Source organism: Bubalus kerabau, chromosome 6 (genome assembly GCF_029407905.1).
Source record: "Bubalus kerabau isolate K-KA32 ecotype Philippines breed swamp buffalo chromosome 6, PCC_UOA_SB_1v2, whole genome shotgun sequence".
NCBI classification, from domain to species: domain Eukaryota; kingdom Metazoa; phylum Chordata; class Mammalia; order Artiodactyla; family Bovidae; genus Bubalus; species Bubalus kerabau.
This window is the reverse complement of record NC_073629.1, coordinates 108,830,410-108,857,167: the sequence shown is the minus strand read 5'-3', so window position 1 is coordinate 108,857,167 and position 26,758 is coordinate 108,830,410. Positions and strand designations below refer to the sequence as shown.

At 48.9% G+C, this 26,758-nt stretch overlaps 2 protein-coding genes across 4 annotated transcripts in view; one reads left to right on the top strand and one right to left on the bottom strand.

Annotated features, from left to right (window-relative positions):
- The window catches only part of CDCA8 (cell division cycle associated 8), a 176,662-nt gene that overhangs the window by 133,688 nt on the left and 16,216 nt on the right, over positions 1-26,758 (top strand). The gene's annotated exons all lie outside the window — the stretch shown is intronic.
- Positions 18,282-26,753, bottom strand: AIRIM (AFG2 interacting ribosome maturation factor). Of its 3 annotated transcripts, none has more exons than XM_055586363.1 (5): positions 26,339-26,753; positions 25,872-26,152; positions 23,813-23,992; positions 21,587-21,698; positions 18,282-21,410 (listed from the first exon to the last, which is right to left on the bottom strand). In XM_055586363.1, the coding sequence occupies exons 2-5, from the start codon at positions 26,144-26,146 to the stop codon at positions 21,399-21,401; spliced, it is 579 nt and encodes a 192-aa protein (XP_055442338.1). In that variant the 5' UTR covers positions 26,147-26,152; positions 26,339-26,753; the 3' UTR covers positions 18,282-21,398. The 3 variants fall into 3 exon arrangements, with proteins under 3 accessions (XP_055442338.1, XP_055442337.1, XP_055442336.1); XM_055586362.1 differs by having other exon boundaries at positions 21,580-21,698; positions 25,872-26,149; XM_055586361.1 differs by having other exon boundaries at positions 21,580-21,698; positions 26,339-26,750.

The following is a 26,758-nucleotide window of genomic DNA, read 5'->3' as shown; positions in this document are numbered from 1 at the left end:
GCCTGTCCTGGGCATTGTGGGGGTGTTCGATGAGGCCTCCGGGCAGCTCCCTACCCCACCTTGAGGAGCTGATGATCCGGCATCCTAGAATCTTCTCAGAGAGCTCTGGCCACAGGAAGTAGACTGAGGTGTGCACATAGGGAAGGGAGATGAGCCAAAGCTAGACAGTCTGAGCTACCAAAGGCCTGTCTTGAGCTATAGGGAAGGCCTGGCCACCTCCTTTTTTAAACCTGTAGCAGTGAAGATCAGAAAAGTAAAATACTTCCCAAACACCCTACCAACTGGTAAAGCACTCTGTGACTTTTAAGACCGTGCCTTGTTCTCTCAGGGGGCTTCCCTGGTGGCTCAGCTGGTAAAGAATCCGTCTGCAATGCGGGACACCTGGCTTCAGTCCCTGGGTTGGGAAGATCCCCTGGAAAAGGGAAAGGCCACCCACTCCAGTATTCTGGCCTGGAGAATTCCATGGACTGTGTAGTCCATGGGGTCGCAAAGAGTCGGACATGACTGAGTGACCTTTTCACTTCACTTTGTTCTCTCAGGTTATTTTGGTCCTCCAATCTTGCAAGCCAGGGATTATAAGCTCCCTTTGAAAAAAGGATCTGGGACTTCCCTAATGGTCCAGTGGCTAAGACTCTGAGCTTTCAGTGCAGGGGGGCCAGTTTGATTCCTGATCAGGGAACTAGACCCCACATGCAGCAACTAAAGATTCCTCGGGCCACAGTGAAGACTGAAGATCCCATGTGCCTCAGCCAGATAAATAAATAAATATAAACAAAAAGAAAAAAAGAACCTGAGGTCCAGAGAGGTACAGAGCTTTGTATGAAGATGCACCGCCTTTGAGGAACAGTGCACAAAAGCTGTGGCAGACCTGGTGTGTGTGTGTGTGTGTGTGTGTGTGTGTGTGTTGAGCGGGGTGGCTGCTATATACTGAGGTTGGCAGAACTCGAGGCTGGGGGAGCAGAGCAGGTTCTGACCCTACCTCTCCGCAGTGGGCGGCTGCAGGTGGACGGGTACAGCACGCACCTGGAGTTTAGCATCAGCCCCATAGCGGCTGGTGGGCAAGCGAGGCTCTTCAGGACACGTGTTTCCACTTTCACTGGAGTTGGGAACTAATAGCAGAAAAACCTGTGAAGCTGTTAATGGGATAATGGAGAAAGTATTTATTTATTTTTCGAAGGAGGCCTGAGAGACTCTGGGGCAGGCGCAGTGTGAGGCCACGGAGGCGGGAGGTCAGCCTGCTGGGAACAGGGATTAAGCAGACAGGCAGAATGAGGGCATTTCCGGAGCAGAGGCCGGAGGCAGGGTCTGGTTGGGTGTCTCAAAGTCAATCCCCCTGGAGAGGGCAAGGCTGGACTGAGCACTCGAGCCACTTCGGGTAGGGGCACTCGTGCTCTGCGCTCTCCACACACCTGCTATGTCCACAGAAGGCGCCGGCCCCTGGGGGGCCATCAGACTGATCTCCTGCCCTGGGCAGTGCGCCCCCAGCCCCTCGGGAGGGAAGCCTGGGGACGCGTCTCCTCCTGCGCCTAGCTTCAGGAGGAAGGCGGGTTGCTCTAAGCTCCATTAGCTGGAGCTGGGACCATCGCAGAAAGCTACTTCTGTTTTGTAATCAAAGCACAGCGAGCCTAGCCTCCCCCATCTCTGCAGTTGAACTAGTTGTCAACACCTTTCCAGTCGATAGCGCTGCCCTTATACCTCCCAGTCCTAACCCGCCTAGGAGCCCCAGTTGAACTCGAGGGCAACAAGTCTCTTAGAGGTCCCGTGGTCCCGTGGTTCTCGCTCTTGGGTTTGTGGGAGGCTGAGCGGATGGGACCCCAGACCCTCCCTCACTCCAACTAGAGCAGTTTTGCTTTTATGTGCTTTATACATTGACATTCCAGCTCAGATTTTTCACCAAAATACTGAAGAGTCCATTACTGTAAAGAACCAAAAGCATTTAAATATCCTTGTCCTTGGCCACTCTGTGCAGGGAAATAATTCAAGGCTCAGACAGAGGAGACTGGCCCAGGGTCACAGAAAGCTGGAAATTGACTGTAAGTCACCTGCTCCCTGGCCCAGAGCTGTCCCTCCACCCTCTGCCGGAGTAACTAGTGTGACTTTGGGAAAACCAGAGAGAGATGGAAAACAGCCCTTTAGGATGTGAAGAGGCAGGAAGGAGTGTGTGGGTTGGTGTTCTCTGGGCCCTTGTGAGGTTTTCGCTTCATCCGTCTGAGCTGCATGAGGCCTGTGCAGCAAAGGCAACAGTGAACACCAGGGTGAGGGCAGAGAGGAGAGGACACAGTGACCTGTCTGAGGTCCTGCTGTTGGGGGGAGGGGTGCTCTGCCTTTGGGACTGACCTGGACTGAGAATGGGGCTTCCCAGGCAGCACTAGTGGTAAAGAACCCGCCTGCCAATGTAGGAGACATGAAAGACATGGGTTTGACCCCTGGGTTGGGAAGATCCCCTGGAGGAGGGCATGGCAACCTACTCTAGTATTCTTGCCGAGAGAATCCTATGGACAGAGGAGCCTGGCAGGCTATAGTCCCTGGGGTCACAAAGAATGAGACACGACTGAGGCGACTTAGCATGCACCCAAGCATGGACTGAGAATGGGCCCCTTCCTTCTTACAGAGTTACCCCTGCTAGAGGCCGCTTCTCAACCGCCTGCCAGGTGGTGGCAGATTGTCCTGGTCCATGCCAGGGAAGACCTGAGTCTCTGGAGACGCCCGGCCAGGCTCCACCAGGCAGGCATTCCATGATCCCTGATGCCCCACACCCCAAATGGTGAGAGCTCACCCCTCTTCGTTGCCAGAGCCTCTCCACCAGGAAAGCTCTTAAGATTCTGGTCAGATGCAGGCCCCCCGCTGCCAAGCCCCGCTCACCACAACTACATCCTATTTCCTCGGGAACATGTGCTTGACATTTGTCAGTCCTGTTTGCAACCCCCACCCCCAGCCCCTTTCCTGTTCTAGTCCCTTGTGCAGTCTTATCCTTCGGGAAGCAAGGAGAGGCATTTGGGGAAGACACTCGTCTGCCTCCCGAGCTGCCTGGCTCTGGGACAACAGGCTTAAGTTATTCCTAGAGATTTAGGCAGACATTGGGCAGAACTTCCTGACCAACAGGGCTTAGCATCTGGAAAGGGAACCAGAGGAAGACAGTGAAATCATTGGCCCTGGAGACATTCTACAGGGACTGGGCAAGAGGGGAGGCCAAGGAGCTGTCCAAAGTGGAGGTAGGTTACCTCTTCGAGGCCCCAATCCTACATCTGGCCACAGGCCCAAAGTCCATGCCTCACTCTCCTGTTTGACAATTATCTGTCCAGCATCTATTCCACACTGGGCATCCACTAGGTTCTGGAGAAGAGCAGAAAGCAAGAGACATAGGGCATGTCCTTCCTCAGTCAGATAAAGAACTGGGCAATTTCAAGATATGCATCACTAGTGACAAAGAGTCAGGAGCTAAGGACAGGCCGCATGATCCAGTCCAGAGGGGAATTAGGACGGCATTCCTGAACGAATTCAGCTACCACTAGAAAAAAGAGGCAGGCATAAACAGAGGAAGATCCTAGAAAGTAGTCACCCTGGACCCGAGTCCCTTGAAATGCCCCCAGAAACACTCACCTAGGGTGGTGTCAAAGAGCCTCTTTCCTTTCACTGATGATTTTTTTTTTAATGAATAACCCGGTGAAGAGAAAATCACCAGACCACACAAACGACAGAAACCTGTGTAGGCGTTCCTATCAACACTGTATTTTTAGCCCAGTGCTTGGCACATAGTAGTACCTCCATAAATATTCATTAAACGCACAGGACATTTGGTCGGTCTGGAACTCAGCCCTCCCACTCATTGTTTCTCCTCCCAAACTGCAATGTAGCTCAGACTCCAAGAAGAGGATTAACCTCCAAAGTACCCTAAATGATGTATTGACCAGACCTTTCCCCTGTAACTGTGTCCCACAAAGAAGTAAAAACAATGACAGCTGACAGATACTGAGTACCACATGCCAGGCCCCTTCCAATCACTTTGCACAGGTTACATCATTTAGTCCTCACAGCGGTCATATGAAATGGGCTCTATCATAGTCTCATTTTACATATGAGAAAAGTGAAGCCCAGGGGTTACATACAGTCACCCAAGTTCACACAGCTGGTTCAGAGCGGGAAAGAAGCACCTTTCTGTGTATCTATAGGGCGTCTGGCATAGTCAAGGCCTTTAATTCTTAGAATAACTAAGAGAAGTATCATCCCCTTTTGAAAAGTGAGAAACCAAAGCTCAGAGAGTTAAGTAACTCACCCAACCTGGACTAGTCCTCTGGAATTTGGCTCCTACTGCAGTGGTCTCTCTCCCCTGCACCCCATCAGTTTCCTTGGGTCTTTCCCAAACTGGGGTGCAAACAGCTGCCCCTAGCTAGCTACAGGGAAGAAGCAACTCAAGGAGGAGAGCTGGCCCAGTGACTTGCCAACAGGATTTATGTCTTGTCCGGGGTGGACAGTTTGGCTGCTGAATGAAAGGCTAAGCAGAGCTCAAAGATGGAACTTATTCCCATTAAACGATTGCAAATGTCAGGCAGCACGGCCTTGGGGCTCCTTGTGCACGCACCCAAGCGGCTGGAGGCCAGGCCATCCATAACAAGCATGCCTGCTGACCTCATGGTTACTCCTAATGCAATTAGAACCTGCTAGAAGAGTGTGGGTTCCGACAGCCTGAGCCATGTGCTGTCCGGGGATACTAGGGCCCCTCCTGCCCGAGAGATGGCGCTGGGACAGTGGGTGTTGTTCTCATTAATTGAATGAGATCTGTTCCAATGCAGATGGATGCAGAAATTACCTGCAGATGTGACTGTGCACAACCATCTTAACGGTCTGGGCTGTCACGCAGACGCGGGGAGCCAGGGCCTCTTACAGCAGGATTCATTTCATGCAGTCAGTCCCCTGCCTCTGGGCAGGGCAGCCATGGGCCAGCCTGAGTCGGTGACTGATGGCACCTCTTTCGAGCTTCCCAGCCATCGGTGCTTCTTGGTCCCAGGTTGTCTAGAGACCCAGCTGGCAGGGGTCCTGGTGAGCGGCCTCATGGAGAGCTTCTGCAGGCACACCGGGAAGCCAGGTGCTGGTGGTGCCCAGTGCAGGCTCCCAAGAATCCTTTTCCACATGCTCTGCAAAGCCCACCTCCTGGGTCTTTGAATTCCTGTGCATTTGGTTGTATAAAACTGAATGACACATTAAGAAAAATAAAGATAACTATTAGCAGTGGTTCCCACACTGATGACACAAGATCCAGGAGAATATTGACTCATTCATTCATTTCGACGCCCACAAGGCTCCAAACTCTGTTCCTTGCTGGAACATAACAGAGGATCCACCCTGGCCCCTGTCCAGGGGAAGGAGACGGATGTAAGAACAGCCTGCTATCACACTTGGGAGGGGCGGTGCTACTGGAGTACAGGGCACTACAGGACTTAGATGAGGGAGGAGACTCAGCCTAGGTGGTCAACACCGACTTTACAAAGGAGGTGATGTTTCAGCTGAGCCCTGAAATGAGGGAAAAGGGAACAGGGCTTCCCCCTCAGGAGAACCCCCTTAAACAAAAGCATGGGGGCAGAGGAGACCCGAGGAGCTCTGGGCCAATGAGGGGCCTGGAACACTGTGCTGAAGAGTCCGGGTCTCTACCTAGACACCCTGGGAATCTTTGAAAGACTTCAGGAGTCAGAAGATACGTGGTTAGATTTACATATGTTCTAGACCAAGCCTCTTGGCAGAGGGTGGACTGGAAGTAGAGGCTGGAGGCAGAGGCCAGCAGTAGTCCCAGCAGTCAGGAAGGAGGGGCAAGGACAGACTCGTGAGAGGCCTGGACAGTGCTGCCATCTTGGGGATTGAGATGCTGGAGCCGGGGCAGGGGTAGGGGGACCAGAAGGCAGAAGAGGGAGGCGTCAAGGCTGGTGGTGGGAGGAAGAGAGCCAGGAGGGCGGGGAGGAAGGTGTAGGACCATCAAGTCACTGTCACCCGATGGTCTGGTTCAAGGAACCAGGGTTTCTGCCTTACGATCCTGGCTGCTCTCAGAAGCGTTTTGAGGACTTCTCTGTTCTTTCTCCACATCAAGTCAGAATGTTAATTCCCACTCCTCTTCTGTGCCTTTCCCCTCAATATGGTGAAAATAATGGGGAAACATCTGGGGAAACGTATGAGGCGCTCTTAGAGGGGAATCACTGCTTAAAGCCAACCTATTTGGTGTTTCCTGAGTCCCCCGGGTCCACTCTGGGTGAGGGAAGAGAAGTCTCAAGCCCAGCCTTGCTGCTGAGCCCAGCAGCTTCCTCAACCAGCATCCTTGGTGGCTGTCCAAACTTGCCCTTCCCTCTCCAACCCACAACCTGCCTAATTGGCCCTTCACAAACCTAATCGCAAACCACCTTGCCCGCTGCCTACCACCCAGATGACCCTCCCTCCACTTGCCACCCTCCCCCCAACTCACTGTGACTCTGTCCTTCCCTCCCCAGGTCCTGAACCAGCCTTGCCACCAGATCAGGGACTTGGTGCCATCAACTATCCCCTCCCAGCCTACACAAAAATGTCCTGTCTCCTCCATCCTAAAAGACCCCCTCTGCATCTCCTTCAGGCCACTTTCCTCCTTTCCTTCCTTAAAGTCTTTCTGTGTGCATCACTTCCACATTATCTCTTTTCATCCTTCAGCCCTGCTGCAAATTAGCATTCCTCCCAACCCAACCCAAGAAGTTCTTCCTACCCGGCCAGCCTCATCCCACATGACCCCTCTGCACTCTTCCCAGCCCAGGCCTTCCTTCAAGAATGAAGTGGTCTTCTTCTTTGGCTCCTGGTCCCCAGAACCTTTTAGTTCTCCCCTGACTTGCTCTGACATAAACTTGGGCCATGTCCTGCATCCTGGGGTTCCCCAGCAAAGCTCCTCAGGTACCTTGTGTCCTTTCTGCACACACTCTCCCAAAGTTTGGTCACTGTAGTCCTGACTCCTCCAGCGACATCCAAACCCATCTCTCCTGAAGCCAGAGGGACACCCCCAACCCTGCTCTCCACCACCCATCCTAAAACTCATCCAGTTCCTGTGGCCCCTTCCTTCATGAATGGCCATCGAGCCAGAACCATCCTTCTCTATGCTCTACATTTGATTTATCACCAGATCCTGTTGACTCAGGGCTTCCCAGTTGGTGCTAATGGTAAAGAACCCACCAGCCAATGCAGGAGATGCAGGAGATATGGGTTCCATCCCTGAGCTGGGAAGATCCCCTGAAGGAGGGCATGGCAACCCACTCCAGTATTCTTGCCTGGAGAATCCCATGGACAGAAAAGCCTGGCAGACTTCAGTCCACAGAGTCTCAAAGAGTCAGACACTACTGAACGATTAACACAACACCCATTAACTCCACCTTCCCTCTCTGGAATTAATTTCACTCAATCTCCATAGCTGTTATCCTAGTTCGATCATTTATCTCACACCTGGACAGCCTCCCAGTCCTCCTCTGCCTGAAGTATTCCTCCCTCCAGATCCCTGCATGCCTGGTCTCTATCTCGCCCTCTAGCCTCATCTCCCAACAACCCCTTTCTTTCTTCACCCTAGTTCCCTTGCCTTTCTGCTCTTTCTTGGACATATCAAGCTGGTTCCCACACCTCAGCACCCTCTGGAAGCCTTGTCCACTGGATCAGCAGTTTTCAAACTTTTTGGTCTCATGACTCCATCGTTGTTGTTGTTCAGTCACTAAAGTTATGTCTGACTCTTTGCAACCTCATGGACTGCAGCACATCAGTCTTCTCTGTCCTTCACCATCTCCCGGAGCTTGCTCAAACTTATGTTCATCGAGCTGGTGATACCATCCAACCATCTCATTCTCTGTTGCCCCCTACTCCTTCTGCCCTCAATCTTTCCCAGCATCACAGTCTTTTCCAATGAGTCAGCTCTTCACATTAGGTGGCCAAAGTATTGGAGCTCCAGCTTCATCAGCTTCATCATCATTCATTGGTGAATTCCTTCCAATGAATATTCAGGGTTGATTTCCTTTAAGATTGACTGGTTTGATCTCCTTGCTGTCCAAGGGACTCTCAAGAGTCTTCTCCAACTCCATAATTTGAAATCATCAATTCTTCTGCACTCAGCCTTCTTAATGGTCCAACTCTCACATCTGTACATGACTACTGGAAAAACCATATCTCTGACTAGACAGATCTTTGTCAGCAAATTGATGTCTCTGCTTTTTAATATGCTATCTAGGTTTGTCATAGCTTTCCTTTCAAGGAATGAGCGTCTTTTAATTTCATGGCTGCAGTCACCATCTGCAGTGATTTTGGAGCCCAAGAAAATAAAATCTGTCACTATTTCCACTTTTTCCTCATCTATTAGCCATGAAGTGATGGGACTGGATGCCATGATCTTAGTTTTTTGAATGTTGAGTTTTAAGCAAGCCTTTTCACACTCCTTTTTCACTTTCATCAAGAGGCTCTTTAGTTCCTCTTCACTTTCTGCCGTCTGTGGTATCATCTGCATATCTGAAGTTGTTTGTATTTCTCATAGCAATCTTGATTACAGCTTGTGACTCATCCAGGCTGGCACTTCGCATGATATAGTCTGCACATAAGTTAAATAAGCAGGGTAACAATGTATATCCTTGATGTACTCCTTTCCCAAATTTGAACCAGTCCATTGTTCCATGACCTGTTCTAGCTGTCACTTCTTGACTTGCATACAGGTTTCTCAGAAGGCAGGTAAGGTGGTCTGGTATTTCCATCTCTTAAAAAATTTTCCACAGTTTGCTATGGTCCACACAGTTAATGGCTTTGGAGTAGTCAATGAAGTAGAAGTAGATGTTTTTTTGGAATTCCCTTGCTTTTTCACTTATCCAATGGGTGTTGGCATTTGATTGCTGGTTCGTCTGTCTTTTCTAAATCCAGCTTGTATATCTGGAAGTTCTTGGTTCATGTACTGTTGAAGCCTAGCTTGAAAGGTTTTGAGCATTACCTTGCTAGCATGTGAGATGAGTGCAATAGTATGGTAGTTTGAGCATTCTTTGGCATTGCCTTTCTTTGGGATTGGAATGAAAACTGACCTTTTCCAGTCCTGGGGCCACTGCTGTTTTCCAAATTTGCTGGCATAATGAGTGCGGCAATTAAACAGCATCATATTTTAGGATTTTAAATAGCTCATGACTCCATTACATTCTTAAAATTTGAGGACCACAAACAGCTTGTGTTTGTGTTCACATGGCTTATATCTATCAACATTTTCCAAAAGAGACATTAAATATAAGAATGTTTTAAAACAGTGGAACACATAGGCTCAGTAGCTGTCAGAGTGAGAAGGTCATTACACATTCACAGAGTATCTGAAATCTCTGTTGCACACTAGGAAGAGAGTGAGAGTAGAAAAGGCGAACAGTATCTTAGTATAATCAACCCTCTGTACCCACAGTTCTGCATCTGCAAAACCAACCAACAGAGGATTGAAAATAGTTGGGGGGAAAATTCCAGAATGTTCCAAAAAGCAAAACTTGAATTTGTCTCCCTGGCAACCATTTATATATCATTTATGCTGTATCAGGTATTATAAGTAATCTAGAGATTATTTAAAGTGTACATGAGGATGTGAGCAGGTTATATTCAAATAATATGCTGTTTTATATAAGGGACTTGAGTACCTGTGGATTTTGGTGCCCTCATGGGTCCTGGAATCAATCCCCCATGGGTACCAAGGGACCACTGTGTTATAACATGTTTCTGCCTTGCAGATCCCCTGACAGGGTCTCAGAGTCCCCAGACAACATTTTGAGAACTGAAGCCGCAGATAATACCCATTTCTTTCATTGCGGTACTGATGCATGTCCCTTACAGCACTTATTACCACCTGCCATTATCCACTTGCTCGCTTGCATATTTTGTCTCCCCACTAGAATACAGGACCCGTGAGGGTACAGACCCAGACTCTTGTTCACTCAGAGCTTAGCACAGTGCATGATACAGGGTGACACTCAAAAACAAGATTCTTCAATGAATGAATTGGATCAAAGCAGCTGTTTTCTGCCTTCGCTGCATATTAAAGTCATGGGGAGAGGGTGCTTTTACAATGCCTACATCCCAGCCAATTAAACAAGAATCTGGGCGTGGGCACAGGCATCAGTGCTTTATAAAGCTCCCCAAGTGACCCACTGGTCTCAATCCTGAGGGAGAGACAGCTTATTCCTCGCTTGGTTGGAGTTACACGGGATCTAAAGGATGGCCACTCCACCTCTTGCCTGTCTCCTTCCAGGTCAGCAGCTAGGCCAAGGGGAACTAGATGGAGGAAGCTACATTAAGTCCCCTACATACAAATGAGTTCCATTTTGAGAGCATGTTTGTAAGGCCAATTTGTTCATAAGTCCAACAAAGTCTACACACACAACTAACACGGCTATATAGAACTGTACTATAACAGGTTTATAATACTTTTCACACAAATAGATAAAAAACAGACACACAAAATAAACATTTTTAATCTTACAGTATAGCGATCTTAGACACGTGAACTAACTTATGTGACTAGACACGTTCACATCTTTGAAAGTTTGCAACTTGAAGAGGGGAATTTATGTAGGGGACCTACTGTGCTGGACTGGGGTCCTTGGCTGTAAAGAAGTGCCTTCCATCCTCAGACCCTGAGTCTTGGATTAGTGCACTGGGGTCCACAACTCACAAGGGAGGTGCTGGTTATTCTCACAAACAGGTCTATGGGGCTTGTCACTGGGTACAGTTTCCTCCAAGCAGTGGAGTGGAATTCTGGTGCTTGCATGACTCATGGAGCGTGATGGTGATTTCAGCGACTAGAGACAGAAGTGAGGCAGGTCCCAGACTGCCCTGGGCAGCTGGGTGGCTCACATCCACTGGTCTTGCCTCTCAAGAGTTGCCAAGTGTAGCCAGGAAATGACAAACCTCCCACCTGAGCCAGACTTCCCTCACTGAGCAGTCCCCGGAACCCCTGCCTGCAATGGGGAGTCGCAAGCTTTGCTGGGAACCACTGCTGGGGTGGGGTGGGGGGCGCGGGGAGCAGTCAGCATCCTTCCTGCCCTGCTCTGGACCAGCTCCACTCCACTCCTGGGCTCACTTCCTCCCAGTGCTCGTCAGAGGAACAGAAGGGTCTTCATTGCACAGAGCAGGAAACTGAGGCACAGAGAGATCTCCTTGACTGGTCTAAGGACACTGGCCAGGGCTGTCTCAGATGGCTATGTAGCAAATTGGAATGCAGGAGTTCTTCAAGGATTAAACCCCAGATCAGCTATGTGACCTTGGGGAGTCAAATCACCTGACCTGTCTAAATCAGTCTCCTTATCTGTAAAACCAGGAACATATATCTACCTCACAGATGGTTGTAACGGATCTGAAAGCACAAGACATAAGTCTGAAGCAGAGAAACTGCTCAATAGTGATTATAGTATAATCTTGGTAGAGTCCCAAATCCCTCTTCTTTCCCTCACACCCTGCTGCTCCTCAGAGAAACATCACTTCTATTTGTATGTGACTTGAACTTCTTTTACATTTATTAGCCCATCTAATTCTTTTTTAAAGTAAGTATTATTTTTGGCTGTGCTGGGTCTTTGTTGGTGCCTGCTAGCCTTCTCTCAGCTGCGGCGAGCGGGGGCTGCACTTCGATGCGTTGCATGGGCTTCTCACTGCAGTGGCTTCCCTTGCTGTGGAGCACCGGCTCTGGGGCATACGGGCTTCAGGAGCTGCAGTGTGTAGGCTCAGCAGTTGCAGCACACGGGCTTAGTTGCTCCACAGCATGTGGGATCTTCCCAGATTAGGGATCGGACTGTCTCCTGCATCGGCAGGCAGATTCTTTATCACTGAGCCACTAGGGAAGCCCAGCAGGTGGATTCTTAATCACTGGACCACCCAGGAAGTCCAGCCCATTTAATTCTTGCAGCAGCAGAATCCTTGTGAAGTTGAAACTTTTGTCTACCACCCTGCTGTTTTTTGGCTTTTTTGATGGAGACACTAGGGGTCTGAGACATTGTGTCACCTGCTCAGGTCCCACTGGGGCAAGTGGCAGATGTCCCAACTCCTTGTCCAGAACCTTCTCCACTACATAGCACCAGTAGCAGCAGCCACAGGGGCCCGAGGCTGACCCCGGCCCCAGGGGGAGGCTCCGCCCTGGCTTCTCTGGGAAGGAGAAGGGCGGGGAAGCCTGAGGTGGGAGGGGGTGCAGAAAAGAGGGTGGAGCTGTGTCCTTGATGTGGCAGCCGGGCCCAGTTAGGGCTGTCGCCACAGTCCTGGGGTTTGGCTGGAATAGCAACCACCATACGGCAACCACCGTTTCCGTTGGTGTGGTAATGCCGGGTGGGTCTGGGAACCCAAGCCAGGCAGGGTTGGGAAGGCAGGATGTTTTGCCTCGCCTGGCCTGTGGCTCTGTGTCATTGGGGTGGGGGTCCACTCCTGCCCTGTTTCACTTCCATCAGCAGCCCAGCTCCCAGGCCTGAGTAGCCAGGGACCATACCCTCAGCCCAGCTGGTATGCAACAGGAGAAAAGGCCTTGGCCTCAAGTTGTTCAGAGGGTGGAGGGGGGCAGAATAAAACTGACAGTTACTAAGAAACTACTGTGTGCTTTGAAGAAATAAGCTCAATAGATCCCATGGAGGAAGGCATGGCAACCCACTCCAGTATTCTTCCCTGGAGAATCCCATGGACAGAAGAGCCTGGTGGGCTATGGTCCACAGGGTTGCAAAGAGTCAGACACGACTGAAGTGACTTAGCACACACGTGCTTTTCATAATAGTCCGGTGAGGTGTTATCCTTATTTCACATAAAGAGACGTAAAGCCAAGGCCCCACAGTCCTAGGTGGTAGAGCCAGTATTCTGCCAAAGCTCATGATCTTTCCAGGACACCGTGTCTTTACCAGGGGCCATGGCCACCAGGGGCCAGCCAAGGACCAGCACCCCCACTCCCTGCACCTCCACCCCCGGCCCCCAGGCACAGTAGGTCCACCTTTTCCAGGTCAGGAAGATGCAAAGGTCTCCCAGCATTTCTGCCACCCGGTTCAATCCCCAGAGGTGCTGATCCTCTCACTGAGCCGGTAGAGACATAAGGATGGACACAAGAAATGAAGTGGTCAACGTGAGGAACACGCTGGTTAAGGAAGGGTTATTCTGAGTAGAAGAATAAGAGGACAGTGTGGAGTAGATGGTATCCCAGTTGGGCTTGGAGAAAGGTGGGTTCCCTTTCTCGTGGCAGGGAACTGTATCTTGTCTTCGGGAAGGGGGTGGGGGTGAGCAGCCATCTTTTCCACCAGAGGCCTCAGTCCCTCCATCAGAGCAGGCAGCTTCCTCCTAGCAGTGTGCATGAACCCAAAATCTTTTCTGGAAGGTGATGAAGGGCCAGGCATAGGTGATGACACTTAATGAGTTAGGCTTGGAAGAGACCTCTTCCGGGCTTTTAGAGATGGCTGTCACAAGAGAGGTGAGTGGCTAAAACCAGAAGACTGGGTAATGAGAGCCTTGGGGAGTGGAGTATGGCCAGATTCCTCATGGACAGGCACAGAACCTGCTCTCCACAGGCTCAAACTGGGACTTGGGAGGAGAAAGGGGGTCTGTTCACAGCTCTGGGGCAGCTCCTTGCAGTAGGACCAGAGAGAAGCGAAGCAGGACTGGCAATGTCATTTGCAGGGCTCCAGGTGAAATCAAAGTCCCGTCTATTATTCAAAAACTACTAGGAATTTAAAGAGGGTGATGGCAGAGCATTAGGCTGAGTTGGAGGACCCTTGTAAGCATAGGTCACACACCCAGGTAGCCACCCTCAGTGGGGGCCTAGGAAAAGTGAGTAAGAGATGGGGCCACATGAAGGGCAGCTCTAGGGGTCTTCTTTGGGCCTACTGGTCTCCTGACCAAAACCCTGTAAACGGAAAGGTGAGTAACTCTGAGGACGCAACCTGGGGCCACGAGGCATTTTCTAGATAGACAGCCTGCTCTGTGGAGGCAGTTGTAAGCTTTCCCAAGGACCCAGTCCACCTCAGTCAACCAGCATCCTCAAAAAGGCCAGGTCTTGCCTTATTGGAGAGAGGGCATTCAAATATCCTGTCTTGGGGGAGCTCTAAAAATGCTGGAAAAAGATGTCATGCTTGGAGACCATCTGGGGAAAAGGCCTCTGGAGCTGTTCCTTGCATTTACAGAACTGACAATGGAGGATCGGGGCCTTTGGCAAGCACAAACAGTAATGGCCCAAAAGAGAATCAAAGTATTAACAGGCTTGGCTGGCACCGTCCACCACTCCCCGGCCCTGGGGTTCGTGTGGCTGGGAAGCCTGGTCTCCGTTTCAGCAGTGGGATCAAAACCAGCTTTCAGGGCAACATAAGCCAGACGTAATTTTTAGCACAGACGTTAACTTTCTAGTTTCTTTTTCCTACCCCTCATTTTTCAGTTGCCTTTAAAGAGGCCACAGAGAGCTGAAAAACAAACTCAAGTTTAAAGAGACAAGTGCAAAAATGCAAACTGGGCAAGGGGACAGAGCCGACAGCTGGACAAAATGTGCCTGGAAAACAGCATCCTCTGCTTGGCAGGTGCCCGGGGTTTATGGTTGAGTTTTGCAGCCGTTTCATCGCGTTATGAGCCAGCTCAGGAGACCCTCATAAAACTCTGCTTATATGAAAGAACAAACGAGCTGATAAAAGTCAGCTGCTGCCTATAAACACACTGTGGGGATTGCAATTGAGTGGTGGATTTATTAGTCTGGGCTCTCTGTGCAAACTAAGAAGTACTGCACACATCTAAACCGGGAAGACATTGCTCCCTGCTTCATATGATGGCGAACGGGCCGGGTCAGCCCCTTCCCTCCCCCATCACTCACTCCGTTACAGACCACGGGGAAGCTGAATTTAAGTTGCTGGAGAACATCCCCTATTCTTACGCTCACTTTTCTTGCCTCCCACAAGAGCCCAGAGAAAGGGTCCATCTCTCTCCATTCACTGCATGGGCAGCACATCTTTGTGATAGCATGTATCACAGCAGCCCTATGTACCTGCAGACCTACTGTGTACGTCTCTTGTTTATCTTTGTGTCACGGCAGTTTGTTCTGTGCTGGGCGTGCAGGGACACTTCCGAATTAAAGAATATGGATGTGGCAGATAAGGTGCTATGTACATATGTGACTGCTACCTTGTTCCGAACAGCACACAGGGGTTGGGGGAAGAGCCGAGGTGCCTGTTGGAACTGAGGACCAGCTACAAAAAGGGAAGAGGAGGTGCAATGAGGAAGTTATTAAGGCTTGTTTCTTTCCTAGAGCACTGCAATCTTTGTGGCCATCCTACCAGCTCTCTCTATGCTGCTGCCTTTTTCTTAGGCTTAAGGCTATTTCTTCAAGAATGACCCCCCCAAAAATGAGGGGGTTCTTGATGAAGATACAGCTACCCTGGCCCTGCCCACACATACTGGATCAGAATCTCTGGGGCACCCTCCTATGCTGCACCAGGTACCAGTCTCAGAAAAAGTGACTTTCCTTTGCACCCGGCAGAAACCAAGAAGGAGACTTCCAGGAACGATGGGGAGGAGGGAGAGTGCCTGGAAGGACTGGCTTCTCCTCCCAGCCCCTGGCATATGGGGCGCAAGTGTAAGGCTCTGGCAGGCAGCCCCAGGACACGCTCCAGCCCTCCTGGCTCTGGGATCAGAAGGGAGGGTAACTGGCAAGGTTGCAGCGCCCTGAGCCTTGGCCGCCTCGTGTGCCCTGCCAAGCCAGATGGGCGAAGTGCCGCATTCATGGCTGCGTCTGGAGGACTCACGTCCCAGGCATAGCTGGGCATTTGGAAAACCAACTCTTGTCACAGCTGAGGAAGTGTCAGAGGGTGCTTCTGCCTTCTGTGGCAGTGAGGAAACAGCCGTGTGTCAGGGAGAGATCCCTTTCACCAGAACCAAGAAAACCCTGGTACGAATACTGGCAATGCCACTGGTAAGCTGTGGCCACTTGGGGAACTCACCATCTCAAAGCATACTCGTATCATGGCTTGTTAAGCCTTGAGGAAGACGTTAAAAGGGCAAAGCCCAAAGCTATGCACTTTGTTGTTGTTTGTTGTTCAGTCGCTAAGTTGTATCCAACTCTTTGCCACCCCACGGGCTGCAGCACAGCAGGCTTCCCTCTCCTTCACTATCTCCCAGAGTTTGCTCAAACTCATGTCCGTTGAGTCAGTGATGCTATCTAACCATCTCATTCTCTGTGGCCCCCTTCTCCTCCTGCCCTCCTCAATCTTCTCCAGCGTCAGGATCTTTTCCAATAACCCTATGCACTTAGTAGGTGACTAATCAGTTTCAAGTGAATTTCAGTCCCTCCAATGTTCATAAATTTACCACAAGCCCTCACCTGTGGGCTTGAGCCTCACAACTCTGTAAGGACGTACATCATTATTTTATTGCACAGATGAAGAAGCTGAAACTCAGACAAGGGGAAACAACTTGCCCAAGATCACCTGGCTAGTCAGAGGCTGACCTGAGACTTGGTCCGGGCCACTTGAATTCAGCAAGGTTTCCCCTGAGCTGGTTATCAGCATCCTAGCTCCTTCCCCCACATCCCTGAATCTGCTCCTCCAAATGTGCGTTATGCCTGCTCTCTCACAGGGAGAAGGAATTTCAAACACCCCAATGGCTGAACAAGCTGGAGATGGTACCCAGCCCCCATCACCCTGATTAAAGTCTGGATGCTTTAACCTGCCTGAGTGAAGTCAGGATGCCCTACTCTGCCTGAGAGAGGAATCTTGAAGTCCACGCTAAATGTGGATGGGGTAGGGGCACGAAAAAAACACAAATTCTTCATTCCGTCCCAACAGATTGTCTAGTCGACATGGAAGAGGGTTCCAAACACCAAGAGCCTATTTCCCCACCTGAGGGAAACAGAGAAAAGAACTCACATTTGATATTTCAACCAACGAGCCACTGGCATGGTTGGAGGAGGAGAGCTAGGATTCCCAATATGATGATTCTCCCTAAATTAGTTTATAAACTTAATACGATTCCAGTAAAAATATCAACAATTCTTTTTTTTTTTTTTCTTTTACTGTGGGAGAGTGGATAGGGTGGTATTAGCTAATTGAAAATTCCAGGGGAAAAAACCATGAGCAGTGGTGGGAATGAGAGAGAAGGCTGCCAAAATCTAACAGGTATTAAGGCTTTGGAAACAACCTAAATGGCCATCAGTATGGGGCCAAATGGGGCTTCCCTGGTGTCTCAGTGGCTAAAAAGAAAACCAACCCCCACCCCCCGCCCCCACCGCCATTTGCCAATGTATGAGACGCAGGTTCGATCCCTGGGTCAGGAAGATCCCCTGGAGAAGGAAATGGCAACTCATTCCAGTATTCTTGCCTAGGAGATACCGTGGAAAGAGGAGTCTGGCAGGCTATAGTCCATGGGGTCACAAAGAGTTGGACACAACTCAAGTGACTAAATAACAACAAAGGGGCTAAATAAATTATGTTATACTCACACAACAGAAAACTATGGAACTCTTACAGAAAAAACTGAGGCAGCCCTTTCCATATTCATAAAGAATGATCTCTAAGATACAGTAAGTAGGTGGAAAAAACAAGGTATAAACTTGGATACACAGTATGCTACTATTTGTAGGAAGTTATGGAGAAAATACAACAATATTTGCTTGTGTAAGTCATCTATCACTGTGGAACGAATTACCCCCAAACTTAAATGACTTAAACATGTATTATCTTGTTTCCACGGGTCAAGAATCTGGGCCTAGCTGAGCTGGGTTGCCTTTGGCTTAGGTCCTCATGAGGTTACAGTCAGTTGTTAGCTGGGGCTGTGGGCTCATCTAAAGGCTCAGCTTGGGGAGAAGGTCTGCTTCCAAGCTCAGGCAGGGTTCTGGCAGGCATCAAGCTCCCACATGAGGTCACCATGGGACTGCCTCCCAGCCTCACAGTGGACTTCCCCCAAGGGAGTGAGGGGCAGCGCCGTCGATGGAAGCCACAGCCTCTCCTCACAGCCTACCTCCAGAAATGACATCCCACCACTTCCACCGTTTTTTGTTCATTAGAAGCAATCTGTAAGGGCAGCCTACACTGAAGGAGAAGGGACTATACAAGGGCGTGGGTCCTTGGGATCATGGGGGCTATCTTGGAGGATGCTCACCTCTGTGTTCATAGAGGTGAAGAATATTTTTGGAAGGACACGCGAAACATTTAACATTGGTTGCCTCCAGTGAGGTGGCCTGAGTAATGGGAGAGTGCAACTTTTCACTGAATATGCACCTATGCCCTTTGAATTTTGTACAATGTGAACGTATTACTTACTCTAAAAATTAACCAAATTAATTATAAATTTAAGAAGAACAATTAGAAAATAGCAATTTAATACCATAAGAATGGCTAAGAAGGAACAATTATACTTAAATAATACATAGCTATTACTTACCACCATAAACATACTTGTAGCTATTCAGTCATAATTACTTGTTTAAATGAGAGAGGTTTTAACAAGTTCTTTACTATACTCATAGACACACACACACAGACAAGCAACTCCCATTTGCAAAATACATACTCTCGAGCAAGGTATTCAGGGCTCTTCACAAATTCATTCCAGTCCGCCCTTACAGACCCATTACCTGCCACTCTTATACCCCACTGTGAACCCGTGACTTGCTATACTCAACTGTTACTGTTTCCAGTTCTATGGCATACAAGCCACAAGCACGCTGACCGCACACAGCAAACTCCCGGAGGTGTCAGCTTCCAGTCCTTCTCAAACGCTGCCTTTGCTTACACTGTCCCTGGCTGTGGAGCACCCTGCACTCCTCCAAGCCTCAAGGCCGGACTGAGATGTCACGGTTACTGTGAAGTAGTCCCCCAAGCAGCTGGTTGTCCCTCTATTCTCCCACAGAACTCTGTTTTGACTGCAAATACACTTTCACTATTGTATTACAATGTAAATCTCTTCAACTTAAAAGTCTGGTCCCTGGATCATCAGCATCACTTGGGACCTTGTTAGAAATGCAGAGTCCAGGGCCCCACCCTGGACCTACAGAGTAGGAATCTAAATTTTAAGAAGATACTGGTGATTTACATGCCATCCAACCATCTTATTCTCTGACGTCCCCTTCTCCTCCTGCCTTCAATCTTTCCCAGCGTCAGGGTCTGGAAGACGAAGATTATGGCATCCGGTCCCATCACTTTATGGCAAATAGATGGGGAAACAATGGAAACAGTGACAGAGTTTATTTTCTTGGGCTCCAAAATCAGTGCAGATGGTAATTGCAGCCATGAAAGACGCTCGCTCCTTGGAACAAAAACTATGACCAACCTAGAAAGCACACTAAAAAGCAGACATTACTTTGCTGACAAAGGTCCATCTAGTCAAAGATATGGTTTTTCCAGTGGTCATGTATGGATGTGAGAGTTGGACCATAAAGAAAGCTGAGCACCAAAGAACTGATGCTTTTGAACTGTGTGGTGTTGGAGAAGACTCGAGAGTCCCTTGGACTGCAAGGAGATCCAACCAGTCAATCCTAAAGCAAATCAGTCCTGAATATTCATTGGGAGGACTGATGCTGAAGCTGAAACTTCAATACTTTGGCCACCTGATGTGAAGAGCTAACTTATTAGAAAAGACCCTGATGCTGGGAAAGATTGAAGGCGGGAGGAAAAGGGGACGACAGAGGATGAGATGGTTGGATGGCATCACCGACTCAACAGACATGAGTTTGAGTAAGCTCTGGGAATTGGTGATGGACAGGGAAGGCTGGTGTGCTTCAGTCCATGGGGTCACAAAGAGTTGGACATGACTGAGCAACTGAACCAAACTGAACTCAAGCTTGAGAAATACTGGTTTAAATTTTTCCCTGGTTGAACTATAAATCTTTCTGGGTTCTCCTTTACCTCTGTCCCCAGAGTACATTGTAAGACCTAATACTTAAAGGTCTTAAGGTTATTTACAATTATTGTATATATGATGGGCTTCCTTCGTGGCTCAGGGTAAAGAGTCCACCTGCAATGCAGGAACCACAAGAGACATGGGTTCAATCCCTGGGTCAGGAAGATCCCCTGGAGGAGGGCGTGGCAACCTACTCCAGTATTCTTGCTTAGAGAATCCAATGGACAGAGGAGCCTGGCAGGCTATGGTCCACAGGGTCACAAAGAGTTGGACATGACTGAAGCGACTCAGCATGCACACACAGGTAGAAAAACATGAAGACTTAAAAAATACATGTAAAACATAATACTATAATAATCCATAGAATGGTATATAATTGCATTGAGCTATATACAGACAGAGATATGAAAAACTAGCCCAACTATATAAAGGTGTTTCTTTAAAGACAACTTAAATAACAGTATGTATCAATGATACCCAAATTGTTTTGTTAAAAAAATTGTGACTATGGACACTGAAAAGATACATATAAAATATCTCTGATGGAGTTCGTTTTATGGTTTTCTACATTTTAAATGTTTTCCATAATTTTTCTATAATTTTTTTAAAAAGCATATCATCACTTTTATAACTTAAAAAGTCATTTTCATTTTGAAAAATATCTACATTCTTTCTTAAGTCCCTTTACATCCAATAACCAAGATTTTTAACCAGCCCAGGAAGCTGACAGGTCTGCAAGGACCACAACCATTTCACAGATGAAGGCACTGGGCCTCAGAAACACAATCCTGATTGCCTGACTCTGGACTGGGGACCTCCCATCCATGCAGCTACTCCAAGATCAGGGGCCTGTAGCAAATTGGTTGCCGGCTTTGGTAAAAAGAAAACCCTGTTATTTTAAGAGCCCCGCTATCCCCAGTTACTTACTGTCAGTAAGAGCAGCAAGGGAACAGATCCAAACACAAAACACTCAGAATTCATGCTACACCACCTCCCCCTGGTGGAAGGCTCTAGAAAGTGTCCTGATGATAAGGAGCCGTTGCAACTGAAAAATAATGAGTTTTCCATCAACATCACCTCCATTTCTTTAAATCATCAAAGCCACATTTTTTTCCATCAAGGAGTCAGGTACCGACAAAAAGAGAGGAGATCAGGATCTGGTGTCAACGAGGCTCAGAGCCTTGGACGATGCTGGGGGTGGTGCCAACTCTCTACCCTGGCCCTTTCCTTCCTTACCACTTCTGTGGCTGTTGCTTCTGTCCCTGGTGTTCTTCTGCATCGCCTTTCCTGCATCCTATCTGCCTCTGTCCATTCTCCTGAGTCTTAGGGAAGGGCAAGGGGTAACCATGTACCCTTACCCACGACCCGGCATGAAGCAGCACCAACATCAGGAATGTCCAGCAGAATCCACTGAAGAGCCAGTCCTCAGGCGCTGGGCACTGACATTTCCAGTAAGTCAGGACGCAGTACTGACATTTTTTTAGACATACAGGAAGGCAGCAATGTCGGTCTTCACCTGTGTCCCCCTAGTCTCCCGATAAACACACGGCTTCTTCACTCTTCCAGGAAGAAGGAAACATTCAACATGACATCTAGAACAGGAAAAGAGAGAACATGTGGCATACCAGCTCTTCAGAAAACACAAAACACCAGATTTGTAAAAGCTAGAGGCACCAGGAGGGGGAACCTCTTCGTGATTCCAAAGAGGCTAGACACAGAAAGGAGGGGAGCAGACATGAGGGACTGCATGAAAACCAGCACCTCGTACAAGGTCCGGGTGTTCATCTTCTGAGATTCGGTCCCAGGCTCTGGGCAAAGCTTGGATGTTTCCCAAGTCTTCCCATTGGATTGAGGACAGGAGGTACTTCCTCTTCAGGTACTTTCCTGGGAATTAAGGAAGGTGCTCAAAAAGAAAATGAGATGTGCTGAGGGAAGAAAATACCCTGGAGAGCATTCCCAGGGGCCAGAAAAGCAACAGCACAGTTATCATTACATTTACCAGGTGGGCGGGCTCACCTCTGCTACAGGTCTTTACCGAGCCCCTCTGTACACAAGGTTCTGGGCTACAGGGAAGGGATGAAACACTGCCCCGCAAACTGGGATCTCACTATGGTGAGAAAAAAACAAAACAAAACAGAAACTGAAAAGACTCTAAATGGGAAGAGATAAAACTCAGTGGAAGTTCACAGGATAAATTCATCCCCCTTAGAGCAGGGGTCCCCAATCTCTGGTACCCGTTTGTGGCCTGTTAGGAACTGAGCCTCACAGCAGGAAGTGAGTAGTGGTCCAGAAAGTGAAGATTCTGCCACTCCCCACTGCTCGCATTACCACCTGAACCATCCCTCCCACCCCCGACTGTGGAAAAACTGACTTTCACGAAACCAGTCCCCAGCGCCAAGAAGGGTGGGGAACTGCTGCTTCAGAGGACAGGAGGAAGATTCCGGCCGGTAGCAAGAGCTTAAACCAAGACAAAGAAGAGGGGAAGCACGGAATGGATTCAGGACAGTACATCTTTCAACGAGGTGCCGAATGGAATAGTGTGTAGGGAGCAGGCAAGGCAGCTGAGCAGGCAGGTGGAGGGAGAAGACACAGACCAGTGTGTGGGGTCTCACCCTAGGGACACAAGAAGCTACGGAGAAGCCCTACCCAGTAGGATCAGAACAGGACCTCGAAGAGGACCTCCTGAAGATAAATCTGTAGAGCGTGGCCACTACCTGGAGGTAGCTTCTTCCCTCGAAGGAAAGAAGCCAGGGTCAGAGCAACCTGCCTACAGAAGGCATGCGACAAAGGGACCAAGTGAGACCGTGGCACAGGCAGCGGGGATACAGAAGGGATCTCCGAGAAACACCAAGGAAACAGAACGGGAGGACCTGACAGTGGAACCAAACACCCTTACAACAGCACCCGGCACACAGTAAGTGCTCCGAGAGGGCAGCCCCAGCTGCTGCTGCCACCAACGCAGCCAACGCCGCTACTGACGCAATTAGCAAACAGTGGGCTTGGGGGACAACCCTCAAGTTTACAGACTAGGTGACCAGACAGGGTTGACGCTACAACTGAAGAAAAAGGGAGCTGATGGGGTGGGGGCTGGTGCGGGGGTTGGATCTCCATCCATTTGAGCCTGCAGTTCCATGAGATTCCAGTTGGGAGGCAGCTGCAGGAAACTGAAGATCAAAACTAGAGGCAAGAATAAATGAAGGTAGAAACTCCAGCCAGAGAGTAGACGCGACTATCAGGCAAAACTAGAGAGAAAAAGGGAGAGGACTCCAATGAAATGGTCTTTCGGCTTCCACCCAAGCCTTCCCTCAGAACACAGCTGGGTGATAACATAGGTCTGATCAGATTACTCCTCTACTCAAAACTTTCTACAGCCTTTGTCTCTCTCAGAATAAAAGCCCAAATCCTTCCAAAGACCTCGGAGGCCCTACCAGCCCTAGCCCTGTCTCCTGACAGCACCACCTGTTAGACCAGCCCCTTTCACGTGGCTCGAGCCCTACCGGCTGCCTTGCTATTTCCTGAACGGACCAAGCTTGCTGTCACCTCTGGGCCTTTACACTTGCTGCTCCTTCTACCTGGAACACTCTTCCCCCGAACACCCACACGATTCTTCCCCTCACCATCTTCATGTCTTTTCTTAGAAAGCACTTTCTCAGTGAGGCCTGCCCTGACCACCCTATTTAAAACTACAAGCCCACCCTTAACCCTTGGTTTCCCCATTCCCTGCTTTATTTTTCTTCAAGGCACTTAATATCACAGACATTTTATATATTTTCCCTTTTTTAATGCCTAGCTCCCACCACCTAGAATAAGGCCTGGAAGGTAGCATCTGCTCAATAAATGATTTGAGGAATGACTGTACAAAGGAATGCAGGAGGAATCCAAGTCCAGGAACCAAAGAGAACTGACTTAAACTATGTATTTTTGTGTAATCCAGTGAAAACTGAAATTAACAAGACTTCCTGGAACAGCTCTGCGAAACGTGTGCAAAGGATATGAATTCCGATAATGTCTCTCAATATCCTGCAACCACTCCAACATTTCAGCCACAGAGGGGCTCGCAGCTGAAGCCTGCAGGACAGCATCGAGGCCGATCGTGTCTGCATGCTGCTCATAGATCTGAAGCACGTGCTCCACGTGGCTGCTGACCACATCACGCACCTTGAGGAGGGTGGCTCTGGGGCGGGTGGGGGAGTCTGATATTAGGCAATATGATGAGAAAGGCCTACGGCCAGGTTCCTCAACCTCGGTACCAAGAACATCTTGGACCTGATGATTCTTTGTGGTGGAGGGCTGCCCTGTGCGTTGTACATTGTTCAGCAGCAACCTTGGCCTCTACCTACTAGATGACAAGAGCAAACTGTCACCACCCATCTCAAGCTGTAGCAATCAATAATGTCTCCAGATACTGCCACACATCCCAATGGGAAAAACTGCCTCCGTAGGAGATCTACTGGTCCCAGGTGCCTTGGATGGAAGGGTGGCTTAACAATTAAGAACTGACTTAAAGATGATGAGGCTGAAGTTACATCACTCTCAAAAGCTGTGTGATGGGCCCAGCTGCCAAAGACAGAAAAGACCAAGCAGGCTTTCTGGGACTCCCATAAAGGAGAGGAAATGTTCACACATAGTCTAACGCCACGTATGTGAAAGGAATAAGCAAGAGGGAACTACAGCAACAGAGCAGTATTGTGCTCATGCTATATCGTGTCCCACCCTAGTGAATTCTTGAATGGGTAAAATTTGGGCTCTTGACATACACAGATTATTGTGGATCTCAGGAAAGTTACTTATTCTCAATCACGAACAAAAACAAGTCTCTTTTGTTCACTGTGCATCCTAAGTACCTAAAACAGAGACTGGCAGACAAAGCAACAATCATTTGTTCAAAGAATGAAAAGGACTGTTGTGAAGAGTAAATACAATAATGCATATTAAGCCATTAGGGAAGTACCTAGCTTATGGAAAATTTTATTACATTATTTTTACATAATTATTTTAAAAATTATTATATACTTATTTTAAAAGTTATTATTCCATTGGTGACTCCAAGAGGTCCAGCCACCAAGACGAAGGCTACAACTTCCCAAAGGGCAAGGCACTCCCTAGCCTAGAACCGCAGCTTTCAAGTTTGACTGTGACTCACAATGAAAAACTAGGCTAAAAATAACAGCTCAATATCCACATAAAAACATGTAACCAACTGAAATAAAAGTTCGCTATCTTAGAATGTTTAATGACCTAACTTAATTGACTCTTTTACTCAACTTAGGAACTAAGTCGGCCTTATTACTGTATTCCTAGCACCTGTGTTTTGCATCCCATAGGTTCTTAATGTTTTTAGTACAGATAAATACAAAGAAGGCCCCCATCTTTGAGTTTCCTATCAGTCTATGGCAAACCCTACACACTAGAACCTCCTTTCATCCTGGTTAAGGGAAGGCCATATGTGCCCTCTCTTCTCTATCCCCAACTACCTGTAACTCTAAGACCGAGGGCCTAACATTGGTGCTCCTCCTGGCTCAGACACCAATGCACAGCAGAACAAAGCGGTGGTTAGGAGCTTCTGGCCCCAGTACCACAGGCACTTGGATTAGCATCCCAGCTTTACTATTTACTAACTGCCTGAGCACAGGCAATTTGCGTGAGCCTCAGTTTCCTCACCTGAAAAATGGGATTCAGTGAGGTTAAGTCACAGAGTTGTTGAAAAGATGTTATGAGATAATGTACGTAAAATCCTTGCTGCTGCTGCTTTCTACCTAAGGAAAACTACAGTGGAGGGCCAATGAGCTTTCTCCATCGCTTTTCTGTTCTGCTTTGATAACTTTTACTAAGTCCACCACTGTCATGCCTAGCTGATAAGGGAAGTGCCAGAAAATGGTTTTTTTGACAGAGAGAGGTCCCACTGCAACAGATGGAAAGGGGGTAAGGTTGACACACCCCCAAATACCATTCTCTTAAGTAAGGAGAAAAACCCCCTTCTCACTGATCCTAGATTATTAAATACCCAGTTTTAACATCTCTAGGCCAAGAAAGAGCGCCACTGTGCCTCTTACAGCCTCTCTCCTAGCTTGTCCAGGATAGTGTCACCAGCCGCCAGCTGCTTGCGCCTCAGCCGCTCCTGTAAGTCTGGGAAGTCCCGAAGTGAGGGCACATCCTCAAATCGCAGGTTCTGTGCGGCCTGCAGCTGCTCTGCCAGGTTGCTGAGGGAGGCCAGGAGGGGCGGGCAGTCCCTCAGAGCACTCTGCCACAGGCCCTGCTGCTCGTCCACCACGGGAAAGCACTTCCTCAGGGCCTCCTGCACGGCAAGCAAAGGCTGATCTTCAGTCATCTTCTACTGTGGGGGTGAAAACACAAACAAAAACCAGGAAAAAGCAAATATCATTAGGGTCCCAAGTCGACAGGGAAAGGACCGAGTCAAGAGTGGGAGTTATTTCCGTTCTCGGGGAGGTCCAGCTAAACAAAGTTTCCTGAGGTAGGGCCGTCTATCTCTCCCGACAGGTGTTTCTAGCGCGAGGCTTACCTTCAGAGAGGCTCTCGGAAGGCAGAAGCTTCGTTTCCCACCTCGCGAAAGGTTCCTGACTACCCCTTGGCTTCGGGCAGTTCCAGACGAAGGTTCACTGGGCCGGCCCGTGCTTCCGGAGCCAGAATCTTGTCTCCTCTACTTGAAGTTTCCGGCCGCTCTTCTAAACCAGCGGGAAAACAAAACTAAACCAATACAAGTTTAAGGAAATTCCAAGACCCCCGCACGCCTCCGCTGTTTCGCTGCGCATGCCCAGACGTGGCTACAGAGTCGCTAAAAATATGCGGTCGGACCGCAATGCCTTCTGGGTGCTGTAGTTTACATGTGGACTGGCTGCCCGATTGCGAAGCTTCTCTGTGATTGGCTGTTGTGAGACTCTCCTAAGACAGCGGCTTTTTATTGGCCAGCCTTTGGCAGTTT

Coding starts and splice junctions, on each gene's coding strand:
- AIRIM (XM_055586362.1), bottom strand. CDS start 26,146: ATGACTGAAGATCAGCCTTTGCTTGCCGTGCAGGAGGCCCTGAGGAAG. Junction 23,993..25,871: donor GACAAGCTAGGAGAGAGGCT/GTAAGAGGCACA, acceptor CACCCGCCCCAG/AGCCACCCTCCTCAAGGTGC. Junction 21,411..21,579: donor ACACCCGGACCTTGTACGAG/GTGCTGGTTTTC, acceptor TTCCTGTTCTAG/ATGTCATGTTGAATGTTTCC.